Source organism: Sinocyclocheilus grahami, unplaced genomic scaffold, assembly GCF_001515645.1.
Source record: "Sinocyclocheilus grahami isolate Dianchi unplaced genomic scaffold, SAMN03320097.WGS_v1.1 scaffold549.1, whole genome shotgun sequence".
NCBI lineage: Eukaryota > Metazoa > Chordata > Actinopteri > Cypriniformes > Cyprinidae > Sinocyclocheilus > Sinocyclocheilus grahami.
Genome location: NW_015505728.1, coordinates 265,507 through 289,262, shown reverse-complemented (window position 1 = coordinate 289,262; position 23,756 = coordinate 265,507). Strand labels below are relative to the sequence as shown.

Genomic DNA, 23,756 nt, shown 5'->3' with positions numbered 1-23,756 from the left:
TATAATCTGTAAATCTTTTAAGGTTTCATGAGATTCGTTTATTTACTATTACTACCAAGCAATGGAGTAATTTAAAATGATCAAATCTACCTGATACTGGTGCTCCGGCGTAATTTTTTGCAACAGCATCCCACTTGTAGGCCTGGGCAAAGCGCTGAGTGAACTATAGGCATTATGGTGTTGCTATCTTTTGTATTTTGCTCAGAAAAAAAGTGTCTATTGACACTATTTGCAGAGATCATTATGAAAATAGACCGTGGGAAAAGAAACCCCTTTTGGCACCTAAGAAGCATTCCTGCTTCGTACCTGAGGCTGTTTGGGCAAAATAATAGACCATCTAACATAAATACTAAGACAGGATGAAACAGAACGGTGAACGCATGACACTTCCATTGGCTACTGAAATCATGCAAAAAGGCTCTGTGCTGATTGAGTCTTGGCACTGTTGAGCATTTCTGCATGCCGGCACTAGTTCAGGGTGAAAATTAGCATGCCAACCCAAAACGTCCTGCAAATATAGACAGTGCAGGACTTTGGTTAGCAATTAAACGCAGGGCTTAGGCCTCTACTAGGAGAAACTGGATGGACCAGATGGTACTATAGTTGTCACTCCTCCAAAAGAGCTACTTATCTCAACCATTGCAGATAAAATCAGCACCTCCAACTGCCTTACAAGAGATGCGCAAGGGCTGCAAACAACTGCCTTACATAGATGGACCGGGTGCTTGGATTTTGCTTTCAGTTAAGATGGCCCATATATGGGGACCTGTGTCAGAGTGAACGCAATGCACTGTATTTTCAGAAAGGGTTTACACAATTACATGAGATTTATCTCATAACTCTGGCTGTAGTGGACTGGATGTTCAGAGTCGGTGCCGTGAGTCGTTACTGTAGCCCCCAGGGGAGCCCCGGTTGCGGTGAGGTTTGTACGCATCTTGATAGGGATCATGGTAGTCCTCCTCTACCAGAGGGTAGTGGTCTCGACTTTGCTGGGAGCTGGAGGACAGGCGGTTATGACTCTTCTTTTGCCGCTCGTTGTTGTGGTAGTTCTCATCGGACGTCATCAAGCTGCGCCGTTCCATTGGAGAGTTGTCACTGATGTGATTGCTGTTTTTATTTCTTTGGCTCTGTTGAAAGTTTACCGATATTAGCAGCGGAACCAATATATTACAATTCAAAATAACCCTTTCAGAGTACAGTATTAAGCAGTTACTTTCAAATATGTTACTACAAACAGCAAGCTAACAATTTCTGTAGAAAAAATTACATGAACTTAATTCCTGCACACATAAACATAATATTTCAATTTACTTTATTTTTTACCATTCTGAGCATTTTTGGTTTCTGAAATTTCATGCAAATCTCCAGTTCATTCCTATGATACATTCTTTAAAGCTCGTGATGGCAAAATTAAGCAAGGGGGCGGAGCTTATCAAGGACTTTCAACACATTCTAATCAGCCTATTTTGGAATATTTAAAAGTTATTTAAAACAAAGTCCCAAGTCTCCACTCACCTGTAGTCCAGAGATGGCTGTGGGGTATGGTGAGAGTGCAGTGGAGCCCAGGTTGCGACCCAGCAGAGGGTTCAGAGGAGTGCTGAGGGAAGTGTGAGTTGCACGCCAGTAGGCCTCCAGATACTCGGTCAGATGTTCACATGCATCCTCGAGCTGGTTCTCATCCAAAATTATGTCAAACATTTCCTGGAACAGGGCAGGAACAGCAATGTAGTCAGTGTTTTATATGTCACATCCTTTATTTTTAATGCATTGCATTCAACCACCTCCCTCTATTTTGGCACATAACGCCAACTTTTCACAACCCAATCCAACCTCAATGAAAAAAAATCAAATTTTGTCTTACTGAATATCCTGTGTTACTGTGAGTAACACAGGATATTCAGTCTTTATGTTTGTTTTTTGAATGAATGCATTTATTCAGCAAGGACGCATTAAATTGACCATAAGCGACAATAAAGACCTTTATGTTACAAAAGATTTCAATTTCAAACAATTGCTGTTAATTTGAACTTTCTACTTCGAAAACTTCTTACTGACCTCAAACTTTTGAGCACTAATGTATGTCAGTAAAATGGGTTGCACACACTGTAAAAGAGAAGAATCAGATTGTGTTGTGTGTTATGTTATGTTATTCTGGATACTCACTGGAGGACACTGAGCTAGTTTGTCTGCTGCCACCAGTTGTACATTTAAATGCTTGCTTTGAGACTTCCCTCGTGATTTGATCAGCCGTTGCAATACCTGTAAGCACACAAATGCAATAACTATGTAATCATAACATCATTCAACTAACATATATTGTTAATACTTGTTCAATTCAATTCAATTCAATTCAATTCTTTTAATAAAGAAATGAAACCATTTTACCTTGGGAGAAGACACTTTGACATGGACAATAATGGGAGCTAAAGAAGTCTTGATGAGCTGGGCTGGATGGTTGATCGTGTCGGCATCCAGCACAACCAGCTGAAGGGATCTGGCCAATTCAAAAATTCGCTCGATCTCACTCTGAACCTCCGCTGCCAGAAAGAGAAAACATTCAGCATGATGTCAACATGCTGACTTAGAAGCAGGAAACATGTTTAACATTAATTAATTAACTTGCATTCAGTTAGAAATGCTCAGTGGCAAATAAACATGAGCTGACATACCCAGGTTGGATCTGGTGTTGGATCTCTCAATAATGGCTCTCTTACTAGGGTTATTCAGCACAGATCTCTTGGCCAAAGAGATGTCTGCGGTTACTCTTGTGATTGATATCCTGAAATTAGGAAATAAATGTACTGAAATCATGAACACATGGACAGGAAAGGTATTCAAAATCCAAAACGCATTAAAAGCTGTCCCTTACCTGCCTTCAAACCTGTGTTTCAGGAAGTCGAAGAGCGCTTTCTGCATCATATCTGTCACCTGTGTTCAAACCCATGAGGACAGGAGAGTAAAAAGGAAGATTTTATTTGAAAGATTCATTGGAAAAACTGAGGAAAATATCTCATTTACTTCAACAGTGTCTTGCCAGGAAATGACCGGAATGAGTTTGCATTATTTGCATTACATCACTTGCTCATCAATGGATCAATGGCAGTGAATGGGTGCCGTCAGAATGAGAGTCCAAACAGCTGATAAAAACATCACAATAATCCACAAGTAATCCACACGATTCCAGTCCATCAATTAACGTCTTGTGAACCGAAAACCTACATCCATCATTAAGATGCACAAAATATGAGTCCATAATGCTTCCTCCTGTTGTCCTCTCACATCAAAATCTACAGATATATTTGTTTAGAACTGTTTTGGACTGTTTTCGCTTGCAAATGGAGCTTGATCTGTGCATATCTCTCTCCTGATTCAGACATGGCTACTTTTCACAGGAGAAAGCTATAGTTAGTAAGCAATGGATAGAGGACTCATATTTTAGCCATATAAGCAATGCTTTAAAATGAAAAACGTCTATTACAAACATTCAGATTGTCACTTTATGAGACATTAATGGATGGGCTGGAGTTGTGTGAATTATTATTGTGATGCTTTTAGCAGCTGTTAATACTCTCATTCTGACGGCACCCATTCACTGCAGAGGATCCCCTGGTAAACAAGTGATGTAATGCTAAATTTCTAAAAGTCCAATGAAGAGACAAACTCACTTGGGTGAATTATTCTTTTAAATAATGTTTGTAAAGGAGCAGATGGCACATATTCGTAAATAATGAGCTTAAATGATCAAACACAGCTGTTTATCTTTCACAGATCAATCATGATATATGCTCCAAGAGATCTAGTCTAATATTGGTGCATGCTAACATGCTTGTCACGCTGATTTCATGGATGGTGGTTATGTTTTTTTCCTTTCTTTCTAATTTCAAACCATGCTCCATTTTTGAGACTGGCATGTTGTGCCCAGAAGGTTGTTGCCTTGGCAACTCTGCTTGGAGATGATGACTGCTATTCAGTGACAAACTGACATCCCCTCTCGTTCGCTGCTTAAGTCTAAATATACACACACACCATAGGGATTGGGGGAGGCCTACCTCATATCCCTTAAGTGATGGGCCAACTAAGACCACCGGCCTCATGGAAGGGACCACATCGTATGGAGGAATGTGCTCGGCCTACAAAATAACAGCAATTTGATGTGAAACAATATGCTGTTTACTTGCACTACAATAACCCCATACTGATTACTGAATGAACACTGCAATAGATTTAAACAGAAGTTTGTTACAATAGTATAGTCTTTTGTAGAATTTATATAATTGAAAAAATGAAATAAAGCTCACTCACCACTTTCTGTTTCTGTTTACCTGTGATGATGGAAAAGAGGAATTTTAAAAAGTAGATTAAAACAAAATCTGATGCATCTTTTCTCTACTTAAAATACAAAATTAAATTAAATGAAATAAATATTATTTATTAACATTTTCAGTGCCTAGCATTCTTCCTGTATGGTTTTTAATGTTACACTAAATTTCACTGGGCAACACAGCCAAGCCATATTTATTTTGTGTCAAGGTGCATCAACAAGATATGAAGTGTCTATTTGGACAGCATTAAAAACAACAGAGATGTTTCCCCTGGTTGCTATTGGAAAACATCAATTTATTCTGTAATTTCTGGACATTTTATAAAACCAGCCTGTAAATCTGAAGTGGACTGGAACCCTTCACTAAAGCTGAAGACTGAAGCTGACCTGCAGAAGCAGGGTTGGGCTTGAAGGTGCCTGACACCATTTCACCCAGACTGGAAGAAGAGTTCCCACTGGACTTCCTATAGGGGCAGAATAAAGAAAAGGGAATGGTGGTAATTAAGGACTGTTAATTAAATAGTTTTCACAACAACAAAAAAGAGCTCATCACATTGCATGACTAATTGGAGTCCAGTTATATTCTTAAAAATAAATAATTATTTTTAAATTAACTTTGCATGAAATATTGTGGCAGTCGGGTCAAGTTTGGCATTTTTTATGTAATTTTGTGTAAGCATTTGGACAGTCTAAGTTGACACAAAGATGTCAGAAGCAAGAATATGCTATAAAGTCAAATTTTTAATCATCTTTATACTGTGTTTAAGGTAATCCCAGTAAAAAGTAATATATTTAGAATATATTTATTTCATATATATTTATTTCAAGTATAGCTCAAATGTATTATTTAATGACGTATCGCTCGAGACTTACTGATTATTAAAAGTTATATTTAAACTTTATTTGGAGTACTACTTGTGCACAATGCACATTTCTTAATATTTAATGTCACTACTGATGACGATTATATGATCTTTGAATAATATCGGTCTTTAAAGGAACACTCCACTATTTTTGAAAATATGCTCAGTTAGCGAGATGCTAACGGTCTAATCAGATTCAATGATCTATGCTAAGCTACAGCTAAAAGTGCTACCACCAGACCCGGAGATCGGCTGAATGGATTCGAAAACGGTAAAACTCAACTGTTTAACTGTAGGGGAGTTGGAAAATGAGCCTATTTTCAAAAATAGTGGAATGTTCCTTTAAATGCAAGATATTTCAAGTGTACCCGAAGTATACTTGCAATAGTTCCACTTTAGCACAATCAAATATACTTCAGTATATCTTAAGTTGGACTTCAGCACTACTTCCTCACAATTAAAGTGCATTAAGTACAAAATTTGTTGTTCCAATTTAGCAGACTTTAATCAGTTTAGTATACCAAAAGTACAGTTGCAGGGTATTTTTATTACATACGTAAATATGTAAATGTACTTAGCATGAAATAAATGTATTTCAAATACATTTTAGTATATTTATTTTTCACTAGGGATGTAATATGTAAACAACTGGAAGGATCTATCTGGATCACTATTTTAGACATATGTTTTTCCTTTGTTAAGGAAAGAACAGCAGTAAAGTACAAAAGCCTTTGTCCTTCAAACCCAAACATTTAATCTGAGAGAGTGGTGAGGTATGACTACTGCGTGACTCAACACTGCTGATCACTGCTGTTGAGAGAGAACACAGCATCTCATTCAAAGGGTTTGTGTGTCATTTCTTTCAATAAACACCTACAACTATGACCAATAATGCTCAGCACATGAAAGGACATTGTGCCAATTCCAAAATTAGTTGTCCCATGAATAATCACCCGTCCTGTGTTCTAAATAGAACAATGCTGCAATGAACAATGAGGTACAAGGGCATTTATAATCATCCTGAAATTTGGCTTTTGAAATTTGCACATTGGAAATCTACCGCATTTTTCATGAACTTTCATTATAATCTTCTTTGACGAATAATGGCTACTAATTTTTTAATAATTTACCACCAGTGGCTTGTCAAGTAATACAATGGAAGACAGATTTGCATCTTTGTTTATATAGCCTTTAAAACTGTTTAAGGTTTAGCGTAACATTCATTACTCATATTTCCTCTAAGGCAGTCTTACCCATGGAAGCGGCCCCTTTTTTGCTCCTGCTGTAAGCGAATGTTCTCTAGTTTTAAGGGACTGGGGATGAAACCGATATCACAACCTTCCTTCACCAGTCGCCCAATCCACCAGTCATTGTTGTACTTCTGTGTAAATACACAGAGGGCAAAGGAATTTGTTTAAACTCCATTTATAAATGGACACAGCTAGACAGGCTCTCATTAAATAAATGCCCTCTTCACCTCCTTGATGTGAAGGAAGTCTTTAGCATCAAAGGAAATGGCAGTGCCAGCGACAGGAACATCCTCATCCAGGGCACCACAGTAGCTGACGTTTGTCCTCACGGCAAAGGCCACTGCTTTGGCCTGAGACAGATTTAAAGCACATATGAAGCATATATAAGAAAAATGGCATAGGTACAGTACAGGTAGCTCTGGTTAAGACAGTCTGACCTTTGCCCTCTCCAGCTGAACGGTGGCCTGCTGTTCTTTCTCCTGCCGGCCGCCCTGCTCCTCATCCAAAGAGACATCTGAGTCGGATGGTCTGCTAGTGTAAGAATCGGCGGAACCCTGCACACACATTGTGAATATCTATCAATTTATTGCCATTTACACAAAGCACCTTATGTAAAACAACCCCAAGAATCCTAATCTAGATGATTTAGAGTGGATGTGTGCTGCACCAAACAAAGGATATGTGGGAGGAATAGCCTTTACTTTGCTCTTGCTTGTCCATAATGACACACATTTGTATTACACACATAGTAATTGTATTGTTTTATCTGAATGGGTTCAGACTACATTAAAAGGATTTGTTTTAAATAACTATTCATTGCAGTGCATCAAGGAGAAGCTGCTAGTTTGAATAATCTTTCATGTTAACAGGCTGGAATAAATGTTATTATGTAAACCTTAACAGCATAAAAAGTCTTAAAACAGAAGCAGCAGTAATAGAGAAATGGCACATTATCAAGGAGAATGTGGTAAGCATGAATGGGTTTATGGGCTTGGGATGAAGGATAAATTAAAATGATATTTAGTTATGTATCACTGCTATATTTCTTCCATCACTGAATAAAAACAGACAATTTCAGATTCTTAAATTTATCGCTATAATTATTATACACTAATAAGTTTGGAGCAGTACGTTTTTAAAAAAAAGAAATTAATACTTTTATTCAGTAAGGACACATTAAATTGATCAAAAGTAATAGTAGAATAGATTTATAATGTCACAAGAAATGTAGATCTTAAATGAATGTTATTCTTTTGAACTTTCCATTCATCATAGAATACTGACATGTTCACAGTTTCCACAAAAATATAAAGCAACACAACTCAACAATAAGAAATGTTTCTTGAGCAGCAAATTAGAATGACTTCTGAATGATCATGTGACATTCAGCTTTGCCACTACAGGAATGAATTACATCTGAAAATATATTAAAAGAGTAAACCATAATTTTAAATTGTAATATTATTTCAGTATTACTGTTTTTTAATTCAATCAAACGCTATATATAAAACAATAAATGACAGGTAAAATACAAGAAATTCCACCATAACATAAATGTCAAGGCATTAAAGACGCACTCATCCCAGCTTGCATTCTGAGGAACCTGAAATTATGAATACGGAGTTAAATTCCTTTTAGACACTTCATACATTATCACAAACAGGCGACAAGGCAGATGTGACGCTTATCAATGAACCGCAGTCCGGTAAGAGTGCAGTAAACAGGTCTAATGCTGACTTCTCAGTGTTTGCAAAGCTGAGAAATGCATGTGCAGATGTTGATGCAAAGGCTGATGGAAGCATTGAAGGAAACAAGACCAGATCAAATACAAAATGACTGAAGCTGACAGCCTCAAAGTCATGTCTTAAATGATTAAATGATTAAATGTCTTAATCAAATGTATTATAGAGAATGAAAAAGAGAGAGGGCAAATGGATCAAAAGTCCCATAGGAAAGACAAACCCCAAAGAGATCTTTTTTAAAATATCTATTCTTCTACGGAAGTTCTAAGCGGCCATGCATTATTTATTTTTTCCCTTCTTGTTTTCTCGTTATAACTTCACCTAGACAACAATGAGATTAAATGGAGAGCATTTTGAGACTTTAAGCATATGCTTCTCAGATGTTTCTCCTGAGAAAAAAAAAATCCTAGTGATCTCGAAAATATGACAAAATATCCTCAGATTTACAAAAGTATGCAAGTGTGCAAAATATTTAAATAGGAACTAAAACGTTTCTTATTGAATTCTTCCATGAACAAATTTTGCTATGATATCCATATTAATGTACAGTACTTACACTAGGTCAACAACTGTCTCTCGCTTGTGTCTATTTTTATTTCTTCAAAACAATTTATAGAGAACTTACAACATAGTCTTTTTTTTCTCAGAATGGCAGGGAGCTACTGGTGAGATGAGTTTGGAGGAGTCAGTCTAAAACCAGAATGGCAATTTACTGAGAGCAAGATATGCAATGAATTCAAGAGCAACATGTGCTTTGATCTACTAATCAAAAGATTGTGCTCAAAGCTAACAGACGCCTTGAAGGTTCATTAACCCTGTAGTTGTGTCCCATAAGAACATACCAACTAATCTTATAATCCACTAGTATTCTCTTTATCACTGCAATACAGTCAAAAACTTTTGTTTTACTACAACACCAGCAATTACTGTCCATGCCATTAAAGCAATGTCAAAATTGACCGAATATGCAGGTTAATTACTTATCGCAAAAAATAGTTTGGATACACTTCTCAGTAATAACAGTACATTAAAGCACTTACAAGGCTTACAAATTCACTGAGGTAAGGACAACTTCTACTTCATCTCAGATCCCTCAAAAATAAGCGATTAACTGTCATCACCCTTAAAATCTGTCTGTGATCTTGCTTCACATTTGCTTAAAACATAAATCTGGGTAAGATATCTGATTTTACTCAGAAACCTTTTAAAAGTCATTAAAGTTTGGTGCATTACGGTTTATTGCATCCTTTGTACAGTACCATCCATGTATCATGTATCCATGTATACTTTGTATTTTATGTTTCAGTCAAATATTTTAACTAATTTACTTAAAGGGGTCCTATTATGCTCTTTTACAAAGTCTTGATTTTGTTTTGGGGGTGTACTAGAACAAGCTCTCATACTAGTTTGTTCGAAAAACACATTATTTTTCACATATTTTACATCATCACAACACCTCTCTCCCCAGTCTGGCATGAACGGCTCGAATAGTTCCTGTATCAAATGAAGGCCCGCCTTCTGAAATACGAAATGTGCTGTGATTGGTTAGCTGGGCCAGGGTGTGTTGTGATTGGCAGCACTCGGCGCCTGGTCGGGAAATGTCACGCCCCTTACCATAGCCGCCTGCGAGCTTCAGTGTAAATATTGCGTCAATATCAAATCAATTTGAGCGCGATTTAAACCCGGATGATTGTAACCACTCTAAGTTTGCTTGCCTTGGGAAAGCTAGCTTCTATGTCTCCGACATAGTGATAACACTCGTTGCCTTCTCTAGTGAAGCTCAACCAGGTCTCGTCCCATTCGTCTGTATTTGTGATATCACAAATCTCGGAAAATATGCGTTGTAGTCCAAATGAGTCGTTCGTTGTAGTTTTTGAAAAGTGATTTCTGTTAAATAAAATATCTCCTTTTGAATTGGACTTTGAGCTTTGTAACTTCGCAGATTTTATTTATGCTCAAATAGCAACATTAAAGATAAACTAAAGTTGAAAAAGTGAAAAAGCATAATAGGACCCCTTTAAAGCCCTTACAAATTACTATAATAATGAAGGTGGTATCATTTAATGTGCCATATTATATTACAACATATTACAAAAAAGGTGTTCCAGCTGTCAGGAAGAATATCATCAGTGTATCCCGTTATGCAATTTGACAGATGATGCCCATCTTTTCTGTGCTGGGGTTGGCTAAAGCAGTCTGATGTTGTTACCATCACAAGAGCTGTAAAATACACACACTATTCCTCAACCACCTATCTGCAGAGAGATTGTACTGCATTAAACCTAATCGAAAGCAAAAAAAGATAGAAGATGGACAAACAGAGCACCGTACAAGTATCTGACAGACACAGAACTATAGTACAGTCAAGAGCAATTAGGACAGAATCAGAAACAATGAGTCAACAAGGCTCAATAAAATAAGAAAATGATGGTCACTAGGCATTTGGTTGCTTTGGCATGATAAAAAAAACTAAATCTTTAATATTGTTTGTTAAAACTGCATTTCAGTAATATATCTCAAATAATTCATGCTTATGCACCTTTCAAACGTTTGGGGTTCATAAGATTTTTAACAATTTTTTTTAAAAGAAGTCTCTTATCCTCAACAAGGCTGCATTAATTTGATTTAAAATACTGTAAAATCATGTTATACAATTTAAATATTATTACAATTAAAAAATTATTTATTCTATTTTAATATATTAAAAAAATTGATGGCAAAGCTGAATTTTTAGCATTCTTCAGTGTCACATTATCCATAAAAATCATTCTAATAGACTGATTTGGTGGTGCTTATTAATGTTGAAAACAGTTGTGCTGCTTACTATTTTTGTGGAAACGGTGATAGATTTTTTTCAGGATTCTTTGATAAATAGAAAGTTCAAAATGAAAAACACTTATTTGAAATCTATAAAATACATATACATTTAAGAATGCAGCAGTCAAATTAGTCTCTCACAAAAGGTGACTTCTTATTATTAAAAAAAATAAAATTCCTGCATCCACCATAAGACGGAGGCAGAGTGGTCTGCCTCCTCTTTCTTATACCATCTCTGATCTTGTGCTGTCTGGCAGGTTGAACAGACTGCAATTCCAAACCTCTGAACAGATTGCAAATCCATTTTGTGCTGCTAGCACAGAGAATATGCACTTAAGCACACAAAACTCAGAACTTGTAAGAAGTGTATGTTAAAGATGCTTGATGATTCTTAAAAAGGCAATCTGTTACATTGGCAAAAATTCAAAAAACCTTCAACAAGGGACCCAAACAAAGATAAAGGGCTGAAGAAAGAACAAAGACAAGAGATACAGCAGTTTGATGAATCTCAGATGCCAACACACACGCATCCCAGTAGTGATGCCTCATCAAAGAGAATCTGATTCTATTCCTGGTATCTTCTCAAAGGTACATTGAGACATCCATTATGTCTAACTGTATGACATCATCACTTCTGCAAGTTCACGGTTACTCACTTTTGCCACAGATGTTTCTAGTACTGTGGGAAATGAAGGTAGTGGATGAAAAGTGCACAAGATGTGTCATTCTTTTGTCTTAAGTAACTTGGCAACTCAGGATGAAGCAACCACTGTGAATGGAGGCTGGCAACCCTGCTAAAAAGACCAACTTAGACCAGCTCAGAATTGGTTCTGGTCTACCTGGTGGATCATCAGCATCTCTAGATCTCCATCTCTGTTCACTTAATAACTAGAAATGACTAGATGCTTCAGTTTTTTAAGCTCACAACCCTGGCCAGCACAATACCCTCACTACTGGCCATCACACTAGATCATGGACCTCCATGGCCAGGATAGTCATGTGACCAATGTTACATAAGGCGATGTGCACTGAGGCGAGTCAGATGACAGGAGCTGCATCTGCTCTTGATGATATCAAAGCCCCTGTGATTCATCCTCGCAGCAACTCTTTCCATCTTCTCATTCTCCAGCACACATTAGGACCACTGGACCATCAATGTATTCGGTTTAATACTGCAACACAAACAGTTTGAATCTTCAAACTGAGCTGATGCACAATAACATTTTTACGAGTCAACAAACACTGTAACATTTGTATGTGTTGCTGCATTATCAAGTTTAGTGGATCACAGATGGTGGATCACGAGGTCTGATCTAAATAAAAACAATGCTAATTGCAAATACATTGCAACTTATTATATAGGCCTAAACATGCAGTTAATATAGCAAAAAGGCTTTTAAAGGAAAATCGTGTCACTATTTACTCCCCCTCATGTCATTCTAAACCTGTGTGACTTTGTTTCTTTTGTGGAACACAAAAGTAAATACTTAGAAGAATGTTGGTATCCAAACAGTTCTGGGTCCCATTTGGATACCATGTTGGGCGTTTACAGAATCTGCAGTCAGGCAATCACTTCACTTTAGAAAACATTACACCCCATGGCCAGCTGGTTTGCTTCCTCTATGCTGCCGACTCAGCGATACCGATGGTTGGATGGAGAGAGATGGCAGGGTGCAGGACGGGAACATTTCCTCAGCAGATGATAGCACAGTTCCTCTTTCTCAGGCTGCTAGCACACTTCAACCTGAGGTCAAATATTTAATTTTCAAGCAATGAATGGTTACATTTATTAAACAGTTATCATCTTTTTACATATAGTCATGTATAAATTAGTCCTTTTTAAAAAATATTGAAATATTAGAATCTTTTTTTTACAAAAATCATTTAATTTTAAATCAGTTGTTGATTATTAAAATTACCTTTGGCCATGCAATGTTTGGCATGACTGATTTGGTGCTTCTTATTAATGTTGAAAACAGTTGTGCTGCTTACTATTTTTGCGGAAACGGTGATAGATTTTTTCAGGATTCTTTGATAAATAGAATAAAATGATAAAATGAAAAACATTTATTTGAAATATATAAAATATATATACATTTAAGAATGCAGCAGCTAAATTAGACTAAAGGCGATATCTTTTTACTCAAAAAAAAGAAAATTCCTGCATCCACCATAAGTAAGTGATCTGCCTCCTCTTCCTTATACTGTCTCTGATCTTGTCCTGGCTGCAGACAGGTTGAACAGACTGCAATTCCAAACCTCTGAACAGATTGCAAATCCATTTTGACTGATTTGGTACTCAGTACACACACATATATTATGTAAACTAAAACTTTTATTTTGGATGCGATTAATCGCGATTAATCGTTTGACAGCACTAATTAGAATATATTTTTAGATATTAGACTTTTAGTTACTGTGTTTAAGAATCCTTTTTAAGGATTTACTTAAGAATTTCCTTTTTTTCAGGACAATTTAAGTTAATGTCTGGGGACAACTTGTCCCTAAATGACAGTATAGACAAGTAAACCCACACACACAATGGCGGAACCACATGCAGCTTCCATGTACTCTGCCTCAGTGCGTACACCATTATCTAACCACGTCAAGTGTGTGGGCTTGGGTTTGTCAAGCCACACGTTCTGCTTATCTTCAGAGATTGTACGCCGTGAACATTTTTCTGTGATGCCAGTGAGTCTGAGAGCATTTGGGGCACTCAAAGTCCACTAGATCCTTGCCCTGTATTTCTTTGAAAACAAAAGCAGATAAATCGGTCAGTGAAAAAGCATCCTCCAGTGAGCAGATATGCAGATGAATCACGAGGGCTGAGGACCAATGCAGGCAAGAGCAGTGGGTAATTACAGATAAATCTCTCCACAACACAGCATGAGATCACTACCATTTAGGGCCACATCTGAAAGCAAATACTTAACCATAAAAAGAGAGGATGATGAAAGCTTTGTGTCACATAGTAAGTCATGAAAGGTACAGTACTTCTACTATCTAATAACTGATCTTTAAATCAGTTGCAACCCAAAATTGGAATTGAGTCCTTGAACTGTTCCCTTGAAAACAGCATGTTCGTGAATTCGTTTGTGAAGCAGACATTACTAGTTCTAGATTTATAGAGCCAGATTTTAAACTCATTTTGAGATTGGTTAGATATTGAGGGAGTTATTACAGTTTACCCCAAAAATGAAAACTTGCTCATTATTTACTCATGTCATAGCAATATATGCAATTGTAAAACAAAAGAAGATCGGAAAAAAAGAAAAGAAAATTCGAAATAAAAGTCATACAGGTTTGGAACAACATGAGGGTTAGCAAATACATTTTAATTTTGGGGTGAACTATTGCTTTAACTGCTCTAATTCTGTCCAATTTAGTTAACAATTCACTAAAAAAAATTGTTTAAAAGAACAGTCACTATCATCCATTTTTCTCTAAACATTTATCTTAAAACTATACTGAAAGCAATCACTTCCACTTTAAATGCAGTATGAGATAATGTTTGAACTGGTTGTTTGAAACATATGCAGTTGCTTTTATTAGAAAGCAATTCTAAATATAACAGCGCAGATCTAGTTTGCACAATTAGACTGACAATATGGAACACCATCAGTGTCATAAATAAAAAAAAACAGGATACACGAAACAATTACACGCAACGAATAGTACCCGCTTGAACCCTCCATTACCTTTAATATTCATAAGCTGTAAGGGAAGAGGAGAAAAGAGAGGTAGACACAATTAGACCACAAGGCTATATTAAGATCATCAGAGACCACCAGATCTGAGCTACTTTGTCATTATTTCATTCTTACGACATAATTTCCATGATATTTCTGCACCACATAATTCCAGAGAAAATACTTGCTGCATAGATAGATAGATAGATAGATAGATAGATAATCTTGTCTGAGGATTTTGGACTTCTAAATAATTTATTACTTATGGAAATCAGACAAAATTCATTGGACCCTCCTGATCGAATCCCCACTGGTATATGGTGTGAACACCTGCTGTCTAATTGGCAGAGCTAAAATGGGTAATTCACCGCTGGCAAGATGGGCTTTTAATAAAAACGAACTTGTGAACTTGTCCTTTAACTACGCTAGAGTGCTTTATCAGTTAGATGAACCGAGATAAATCATAATGATTTCCTTCCAAGAGCCACTGATCAATGAAAGCCCAACAGAACGCATTTGGTATTTAGGTTGTAAATGATGGTATGTGACAAATTCAGATTTTCTGATCACTTGTTTTGTGAGGCTGTTAACAGTCAGTGACTTGTTTAAAGGTGACACACCAACAGTAAACAGTAAATGCACAACATATTTGTCACAAAAAAAATCATAATTTAAGTGTCACAAAAGGAGACATAATGAATATATTTTAAATAAAAAAATTTAACCTTTCTGTTCAGTAAAAGTAACTCGTACATATTATTCATATAATATTTTATGTTTCTCACCGAGGCTAAATCAAGCATTCAATTATAAAAAATGTCATAACGGTGAAAAACAAACAAACAAACAAATTAGGGATGCACCGATAGGATTTTTTTGGGGCCGATACCGATTTTAACAAACACTTATTGGCCGATTCCGATACCGATATTTGTCAGTTCCTCTCTTATTTGAAATTTTGGCATCAAAATAGATTTGAATTAAAATATATTTTGATCATGTTTTAAATCAGCAAACTTCAAAAACACCTGCATTAAATTATACTAGCAGTTTTATTGCTGCATTATCAAATAATTTCTAATGAGCATGGATTGGATCCATTTAACAATCAGCAGGCCTACATAAATACAACAGAACAAAGATACATTTTAAATAAACAGTGCTTTTTAGGTAGGTTTAACCATTTTCAGGTACAGAAATTAAGTAAACAAATGTAAAATAACATTTCACTGTATAAATTAAATACATATTTTGTATACATTTTAATGTTTATTTGTAAGTTTAAATATGTATGAGATCTCCTTTACGAAGGCGGGACTCTTATTTTGACGGGTTTTCTAGTCTACGGAGCTATATGGGTAATGAAAGCACGCAGTTCTTCGGATTTAAAATTTGTCCGTTTATTAAGCACCCCCCCAAATCCCCAATTTGTATACATTTATTTACTGTTAGTTGTAATGAGTGTTTTGTGTAATTCGCTGTATGTTGACGATAATGCAACTGAGAGAGAGAGTTTAATGGGCACTTCTCGTGCTGTGTTTTGTTTAGCTCTTATGGTGATTTTTTTGGAGTGAAAAAGGATGCAATAAACTTAATAAACCATCAGTAAAGTTTTGGTCATCAATCAGACGCGGTCCGCTTCACTTATGAAAGTTACAAAAGTTATTTAGTCAAGAATAGTGTGCGATCTTTTGTTATTTGATTAGCATTAAAGTGCAGACAGCAGCGCAGTTAGTTAATAAACCATCGGTTTGTTATATCTGCCTTTTTCCTTATATAGCCGATATGCCGATGGTTGTAAATTGAGGAAAAATCGGCCGATAAATATCGGCGGCCGATACATCTGTGCATCCCTAAAACAAATGTATGGACATAACACAAGAGGTGTCTTAAATCCACACAATTACGATTTATTATCAAGGTTTATCAAAAAAAAAAAAAGAGTTCCTTTTCTCAAACCTTCTTAGGTCTAACTAATAACACCAACATACATAAAAAATAAAAGGAATCCTTCATTCAGACCAACTCACAAATCTGAACTGCCAACTTCCTATTATGAAAAGTGCAAAAGCGGGAGAGAGATGTTCACCCGAAAATGAGTTTTTCCTGTTCATGTTCTTCCAAAAACTCGGTGGAAGTCACTGGTCTTCAATGTCATTTGATTCCCAGCAATCTTTAATATATAATCTCTCGTGTTCGGCAAAAGAAAGAAATGCATATGGTTCGGAATGACACAAGGGTGCGTAAATGATGACAAAATGTTCAATTTTGGGTGGATCTTCTGAGGAACATAAAATATATTTTGAGATTTGTCTTAGTGAAATTAAATGGGCTCCAGTGTTGTTTGGTTCTCAGCATTCTTCAAAATATTTTTTTTTGTGTTAAGCAAAGCCATACGGCCAAAAATTTATAAGATCATATCAATTCGTTTTCCAGCTCTGACTTTTGCCAATGGTAACACTTGAGTGGAATGTGGATAGTTTGTGATTCATGTTAAAAAATAAGGCTGCACAAGTGTTGAAACTCGTGACTGGCTGAATTAGGAGACTGGCCTTGGCGTGGCTGTAACCAGTACAGACATCAATGCTGAACATTTTTGCTACTTCCATGGGACTCGTTTATATCTGATCAAATGATGCTAATTAAATTAGCCCTCCATTACAAGCAGAAATAAAGTGGCACTTTAAGCAAGCGTTCCTTTTGAGAGTAGCTGAGGTCACACTGAAATCCAACAAAAACAACAATGCATGCAAGCTAAGAGGAACTAAACCAGTAAGCAGTGTGGCATTATTAGCGACAGCTCAATGATACGGAATAACAGGCTACCACAACAGCTGACTGATGCTCTCCCCCGACTGCTTCTTCCACGATGCATCTGACAGGCAGAGCGAGGTTTGGAGAAAGAGTGGAGGTGACAGTGAAACAAAACCTATACACATGCACACACACATACGGATTCTCTCCCCTCCCCCAAAACACTCACTGGGACCAGTAGCACAATCCACAAGCTGAATTCCTCCAGCCATCCTCAGAGCATCTGTGTGAGCATGCATTCATTGAAAAGAGCGTGAAGATGCACACATAGACTCACCGCCTCTGAGTCTTCAAATCCATGCAGGTACAAATTGTCGTACATGGAGGTCTGATATTCCCACGGGATCACCTTAACGATCAAATGCAAATGTGGGATAAGGAAGCTCCAGCGAGAGTAGGTCTAACAGTGCTCTCTTACAATCCCCTTTCCCACCGAAAGAGGAATGTCAAGCAGATGGCAGTCCAGCCCCTTTCGCTCCTGGAGCCAGCGTATTGTATTAATGAGGATGAAGCGTTATCGATCACATCATAGAGAAGTGGGGCTCTCCCCAGAGGCTGCAGAGACCTGGCATTTTATCAAGCTTCCACAAACAGAGCAGGAAAACAGAGCCTTCCTGAAGCAGAAGCTGATGACAAAGCAGCGAGGCCATCTTCTGATTGGCTGAGAGGAGCTCCAGTAAGAAAGGACAAGTGCTCTCTTCTGTTGACTGTTAAAGGAGGAGAAGAAGGGGTCTGCAGGGTGCTGACAGCATTCCACTCCTTGACCACTGGGTTTCTGCAATTTTTCCTCACCGTTTCTATTTTTGACCATCTTGGATCTCACCTCTTTTTTCTTCATCTCTTTCTTTCATCCATGTTCACATATACTCCACTATTCATTTCACAATTCGTGCATTAGTTCACATACACAGTAAAAATGAGGCGTTTGCAAAATTAAACTGGCAACAGCTTGCATGGCTTTTAAAAAATGCATTTTTTTAATTTAATTAATTTACTAGAGTGAATTTAATTTTTTTTTAAGAAAAAGCGAATTAATTATATATTAAAAGAATAAATATATAAATTAATTATACTGTAAATAAATAATAATTATTATTACTCACTATTATAGTCAAATAAAAAACTCAAACAGTAGAGCATGACGCTAGCAACGCCAAGGTCATGGGTTCAATTTCCAGGGAAAGGTAGAACTGATAAAACATGTACCTAGAATGCAGTCTAAGTCGCTTTAGATAAAGGTATCTGCTCAATACGTAAAAGTAAATTGATATTATTATTATGTGTTTCATCTGTATGAAAGTGCTTGCTGTCTTAAACTACTGACAACATTTGAGACAAAACCATACTGCCAAACGCAAACCTTCACAATTGGTATATGAAACACAACAAGTGTAAACATCAACTAACTGATCATTTTGAGTTGAAGAACAAATGCATCCTGACAACACAACACAATACTAAATATGATGCCCAACTCAAAGGTGCAAACAATTGCAACCATATTAATTATTCATGTTCTAGAGCAAATGATAAATGGAGCTAAACCGCAAACCATTTTCTAATGTAGGCCTAAGGCCTATTTGAGTTAAAAAGCTAAATTGAGAAGCATTCATGCTGTTCCTGAAATTTAAAATGGAAAAAATACAATAATAAAGTGAATCTTTACAAAGCAGAAACATTTTTCAGCATGATTTACTTCTGGAAAATTTTGAAGTAAAAAGATCTAAACAATTTATCAGTATTATGCAATGCAAATATATATATACCATATAACCACAATGGCATAACAAAAAAAAGCAAACAACGACCCATCCTTATAAATGCCCCAGGTCCCTAAATCTCTGTAACCACCAGTTTATGGCAGATATGAATGATGAAACATAAATTGAGAGCTTGACATGACAGTATTGAACCAGACTGTTCTTTACTGTGTGTAGGCCTATCAATACCTCTGCTTTGTGTAATTAAATTCCCATGAATGTGGAGAAGCTATAAAACATCAATCCTATCTCAGGTCACTAATAAGAGCATATAAATTGCAGCTATAACCAGATATAACAAATGTACAGCTCTTTTTCCCCCCTAAACCTGAACCTGTGCATCTTTTAAATATTACTGTTCAAAATGCAATCATCATTGCTCCAATAAAATACATGATGTCCTTGGACAAACAAAATAAAATTAGCCCAATATGAGACATATTTCCATAGAGATTTATGTATCATTAAACATGCAATTTATAAGGTTGTGTTGCATTTCTAATTCTGTCATTGGTTCATATTTCCCTTGATTTCACTCCAGCTACTGAAATAATAAGAAAACCACGACCAATCAGGTCTTTTCAAGTAATTACATGGAAATGAACTGAGGGTGTTGCTGTTAATTAACCACTGCTCTCTCGAGTATAAAACTCTGGCACACATCGCCCCCTGTAGTTCACAAAGCACATCCACATGCCTGCTTTTCTACAGGAACAAATTATTCTGAGTAAAAAATGACTAAAACATGCTCACCTCTTTAATCTACTCTTAATCAAATAAACTCATGAAGAGTCCACAGACATCAAAAGAGAACAAGAGCAATCAATACGTTTCTCTGTTTCAACTGGATCCACCGAGAAGCATATGATGAGATAATAATGCAAAATGTAATCTATTATTAAAAATAAATATATATGTTGAGAGAATGAATACTGTTCACGCTATGAAATATTTACATCTACCAATAAAAATATGTGCTATTATAGATTATGTTTCGTAAAATGTACATGCATACTTAAATTATTTAACAATGCATACTTGTTAGTTAAATGAAATAGCCTACTCCTTCAGATCACTACTGATATTTTCACATTTAATTAACAAACATCTTTGAGTTACTGTGGATCAGCTATCAGAGTGAAAGAGCAGATCAAACAAAACACATTCCTGTTACTAAATAAAGTGCATCTTAATATCCTAACCCTGTAATATTTTTGGTTTCCTTTTAATACTTAACTGTCATTTGAATGGCTGTAATAATTCTACAAAGAACTTGCTTTTTGTGATTGTTTATTATGCGTCTTGTTTCCTGATTCCACTATTTAATTGAGGAAAAACTCTAAAATCTGATATGTCAACATCTGATCATCAAATCAACAGTCATGCTAATCTTGCCCACTGCTCTTGAGCTTTTTGGGGGCCTATGGTCAATAAACACAGCAGGGAAGCAAAGAAATAAATGAATTACTAAAGAGTTTAGCCATGTGACCTACACCAGCGAGATTAATAATTTATACAAGCTCCCAATGATCAGGAATTTTAAATGCGCTATTATGGATAGCTATAAAAACAGCAACAACTTCCAACAGCTTGCGTTAATAAATCATTTTAAGTCTCTCTACATCAGAATAGGATTGTTTCAGCCATAAATTCAAGGCAAGTTTAAGTAAGTTTTTATATGATTACCTGCAGTCTTGTCTTTAACCTTGATCTCAGCAGGTTTTTACCACCCCTGGATTTTCTAGCCTCATTTGAGCAGATCTCTACAGAAGCAAGACGTTTCCTCTCAGCGACACCCAATGCTCTGTAATAATCTTGCATATACATCTGGAGATGCATAGATGAATTTTCCAGAGGATATGGGAGTATGCATTAACCTCAAACCATAAAAACGCAAACTGTACAAAAAGTCTACCATCTAAATCTGAGGTTCTCATAAATGATTGGGAGGCTTAGCGAAGAATCCAACCGGAACTTAGTTATTATGATCACATCTAAAAATATATACATATGCAAACTTTATAATGTAGGGTGTCCTCAATGAAGGGTCTTAGTTGGCTGTGAAACCACCTCTATGTCCAGAAATAGAGTGTCCTGGAAGTCAGTCAAAAAGATGAATTCCCAAGGATCTTTGGGGACCTAGATTCTAGAATCATTTGCAGATAGGCTGCAGCATGAGCTGCATGCATAAGGTGACTGATGAATATACCAATATACCAATAAAAACAAATGTAACAAAGCAATACGTATATTTTATGGTAAAATATCGTTAAAGTTATAAAATGCATATACATTTTCACTTAATAAAGTAATAATTCATCTGGAAAGAGGCATTAGCCATGCAAATCATTATATTTATTTCGAATTTTTTAAAATTGCTTCTTCTTAATAATATAACAAATCTAAAATAAAAAAAAATTGTCACCAAAATGCCATCTCATAGTGCTTGTAACATCACTGTTTTTACAGTGAAATTTAAAAAGGTATTACAGTAAATGCTATTTGGTTACAGTATAGGAATGAAGGCTTTTTCCTGTCCACATTATGATTTAATACACAAAGCTTTTGCCTTACAGCTGCACAAACTCTGTAGGGAAAACTGTACCGTCCTCAAACATGTGAACAAGGGTAGATTCAGGGACAGCTAGAAAATGCCACATTGCAAGGTCATTGGTTTCCCCTGGGATACTTTCTTCTTCTCTGCAAACTCATATATCTAGATGCATCTGACGACAGGGATTACATCATATTTCCATTAGGAAAATGGACTCTATGATTTTATATGGCATGTGCTGAAAGAATATTTACAGGCTTGATTTCAAAACTCCAAATTTCAAAAAAAAATTTTTTTGAGATGTTATGAAGATACATGCCAGCTCTATTCAGCTAAATGTCAAACAAGTTCAGTTGGAAAGGTAGCCATGAGCAATTTATATTCATCTGATGACAGCGAGGATTCGTCTGTTGCTTGGAAACCAAATGACCTGTTCAAAAAGCTGCACAAGAGTATAATTCTTTGAAAATCACACTAAATATATATACAGTGGGTATATAAAAGAATCACCTCCCTTTACAATAATCAGATTTTGTTGCTTTGCAACCTGAAATGAAGACGGACAGTTTTTGTTTTATCCAGCTGCATTTACTCAGTGCAACTTATAAAAGTGAAAGATGTAACACCAACATGTCAGAAAAAAATAAAATAAAAAAACAGAATCGCCGAGTTGGAAAAAGTATATATATATATATATATGAGAGAGAAAACTGTACAACGTGTACAAAGTATATTTCCAAAGGATTGGAGCATATTATACTAGCTTGTTTAGCTTGTTTCCGCCATGACAAAAAAGGAAATTGTGACTTTTTATCTCACAATTCTGACTTTTTTCCTTGCAGTTATGAGTTTATAATGCACAATTCAGATTTTTTTTCTCACAATTCTGACTTTTTTTTCTTGCAATTCTGAAAAAAAACTGATGTTAACTCACAATTCTGAGAAGACCGAATTATGAGATATAAACTTGCATTTTGTGAGAAAAAAGTCAATTACAGAATTGTGATATGTAAACTCAGGAATGGTAAGAGAAAAAGTTAGAATTCTGATTTTATATTTTTTTTCCCGCAGAATTGCGAGTTTATTTCTTGCAATTTTGAGCTTATAGAGAAAAAGATTCAGAACTGCGAAAAACAAAGTCCACATTGTGAGATAAAAAGTCGGAATTACCTTTTTTTTTTTTTATTCAGAGGCGGAAACAGGGTTACATAGCATAGGACTATGATTTGGCATTAAGGCGCTGAATTCAACTACAGTACTACATATAATCTGATTCAAAATATGACACATTTTGAACATATGAATTATTATGCAAAAATTCGAACGAGTCATTTAAACTGAGTAACAACCCTCCAAGTGGGAGCATTGTTGTCATCATTGGCAGATTTGAAAGAAATATGTGTATTATGGAAAATGCGAACTCGTTGGCTTCTATAAAAAGTATTACGTAAACCAGTTTTGCACATTAGGCACATGGAAAGTGGATACTCAATTATCCACTGAGAATATTAGTCACTGTTCAAAACTCTTCAAAATGTCCTACGCAGAGTGAGCTACCCTTAAAGGGGTCATATGATGCTGCTAAAAAGAACATTATTTTGTGTATTTGGTGTAATGAAATGTGTTTATGCGGTTTAAGGTTCAAAAAACACATTATTTTCCACATACTGTATATTATTGCTTCTCATCTATGCCCCGCCTTTCTGAAACGCGTCGATTTTTACAAAGCTCATCGGTCTGAAAAGCGAGGTGTGCTCTGATTGGCCAGCTATCCAGTGCATTATGATTGGCCGAATACCTCAATTATGTGACAGAAATGTTACGTCCCTACCATATTGTGATGATGCACTGTCAGGCCGGAGCGATGATTCAAAAACATGAAAACCCATTATAAACGAGGCATTCGTTGCATCCAGTGGGGACATAATTACGGATTATAATGACTT

General features: G+C 36.1%; 1 protein-coding gene across 2 annotated transcripts in view; it reads right to left on the bottom strand.

Annotated features, from left to right (window-relative positions):
• Positions 1–23,756, bottom strand: part of LOC107555918 (voltage-dependent L-type calcium channel subunit beta-4) — a 26,850-nt gene continuing 3,094 nt past the window's right edge. Inside the window, exons 1-13 of one of the 2 annotated variants that reach the window (XM_016238860.1) lie at positions 17,774–18,032; positions 6,872–6,988; positions 6,662–6,784; positions 6,438–6,565; positions 4,709–4,785; positions 4,303–4,322; positions 4,050–4,130; positions 2,870–2,928; positions 2,670–2,779; positions 2,386–2,537; positions 2,164–2,259; positions 1,516–1,701; positions 1–1,127 (exon numbers count right to left, since the gene is read on the bottom strand). In XM_016238860.1, the coding sequence (XP_016094346.1) occupies positions 864–1,127; positions 1,516–1,701; positions 2,164–2,259; positions 2,386–2,537; positions 2,670–2,779; positions 2,870–2,928; positions 4,050–4,130; positions 4,303–4,322; positions 4,709–4,785; positions 6,438–6,565; positions 6,662–6,784; positions 6,872–6,988; positions 17,774–17,818 (1,458 nt within the window). In that variant the 5' untranslated portion in view covers positions 17,819–18,032 and the 3' untranslated portion in view covers positions 1–863. Of the gene's footprint in view, positions 1,128–1,515; positions 1,702–2,163; positions 2,260–2,385; positions 2,538–2,669; positions 2,780–2,869; positions 2,929–4,049; positions 4,131–4,302; positions 4,323–4,708; positions 4,786–6,437; positions 6,566–6,661; positions 6,785–6,871; positions 6,989–17,773; positions 18,033–23,756 lie in introns of those variants that run through there. The other variant, XM_016238858.1, reaches the window with a different exon arrangement.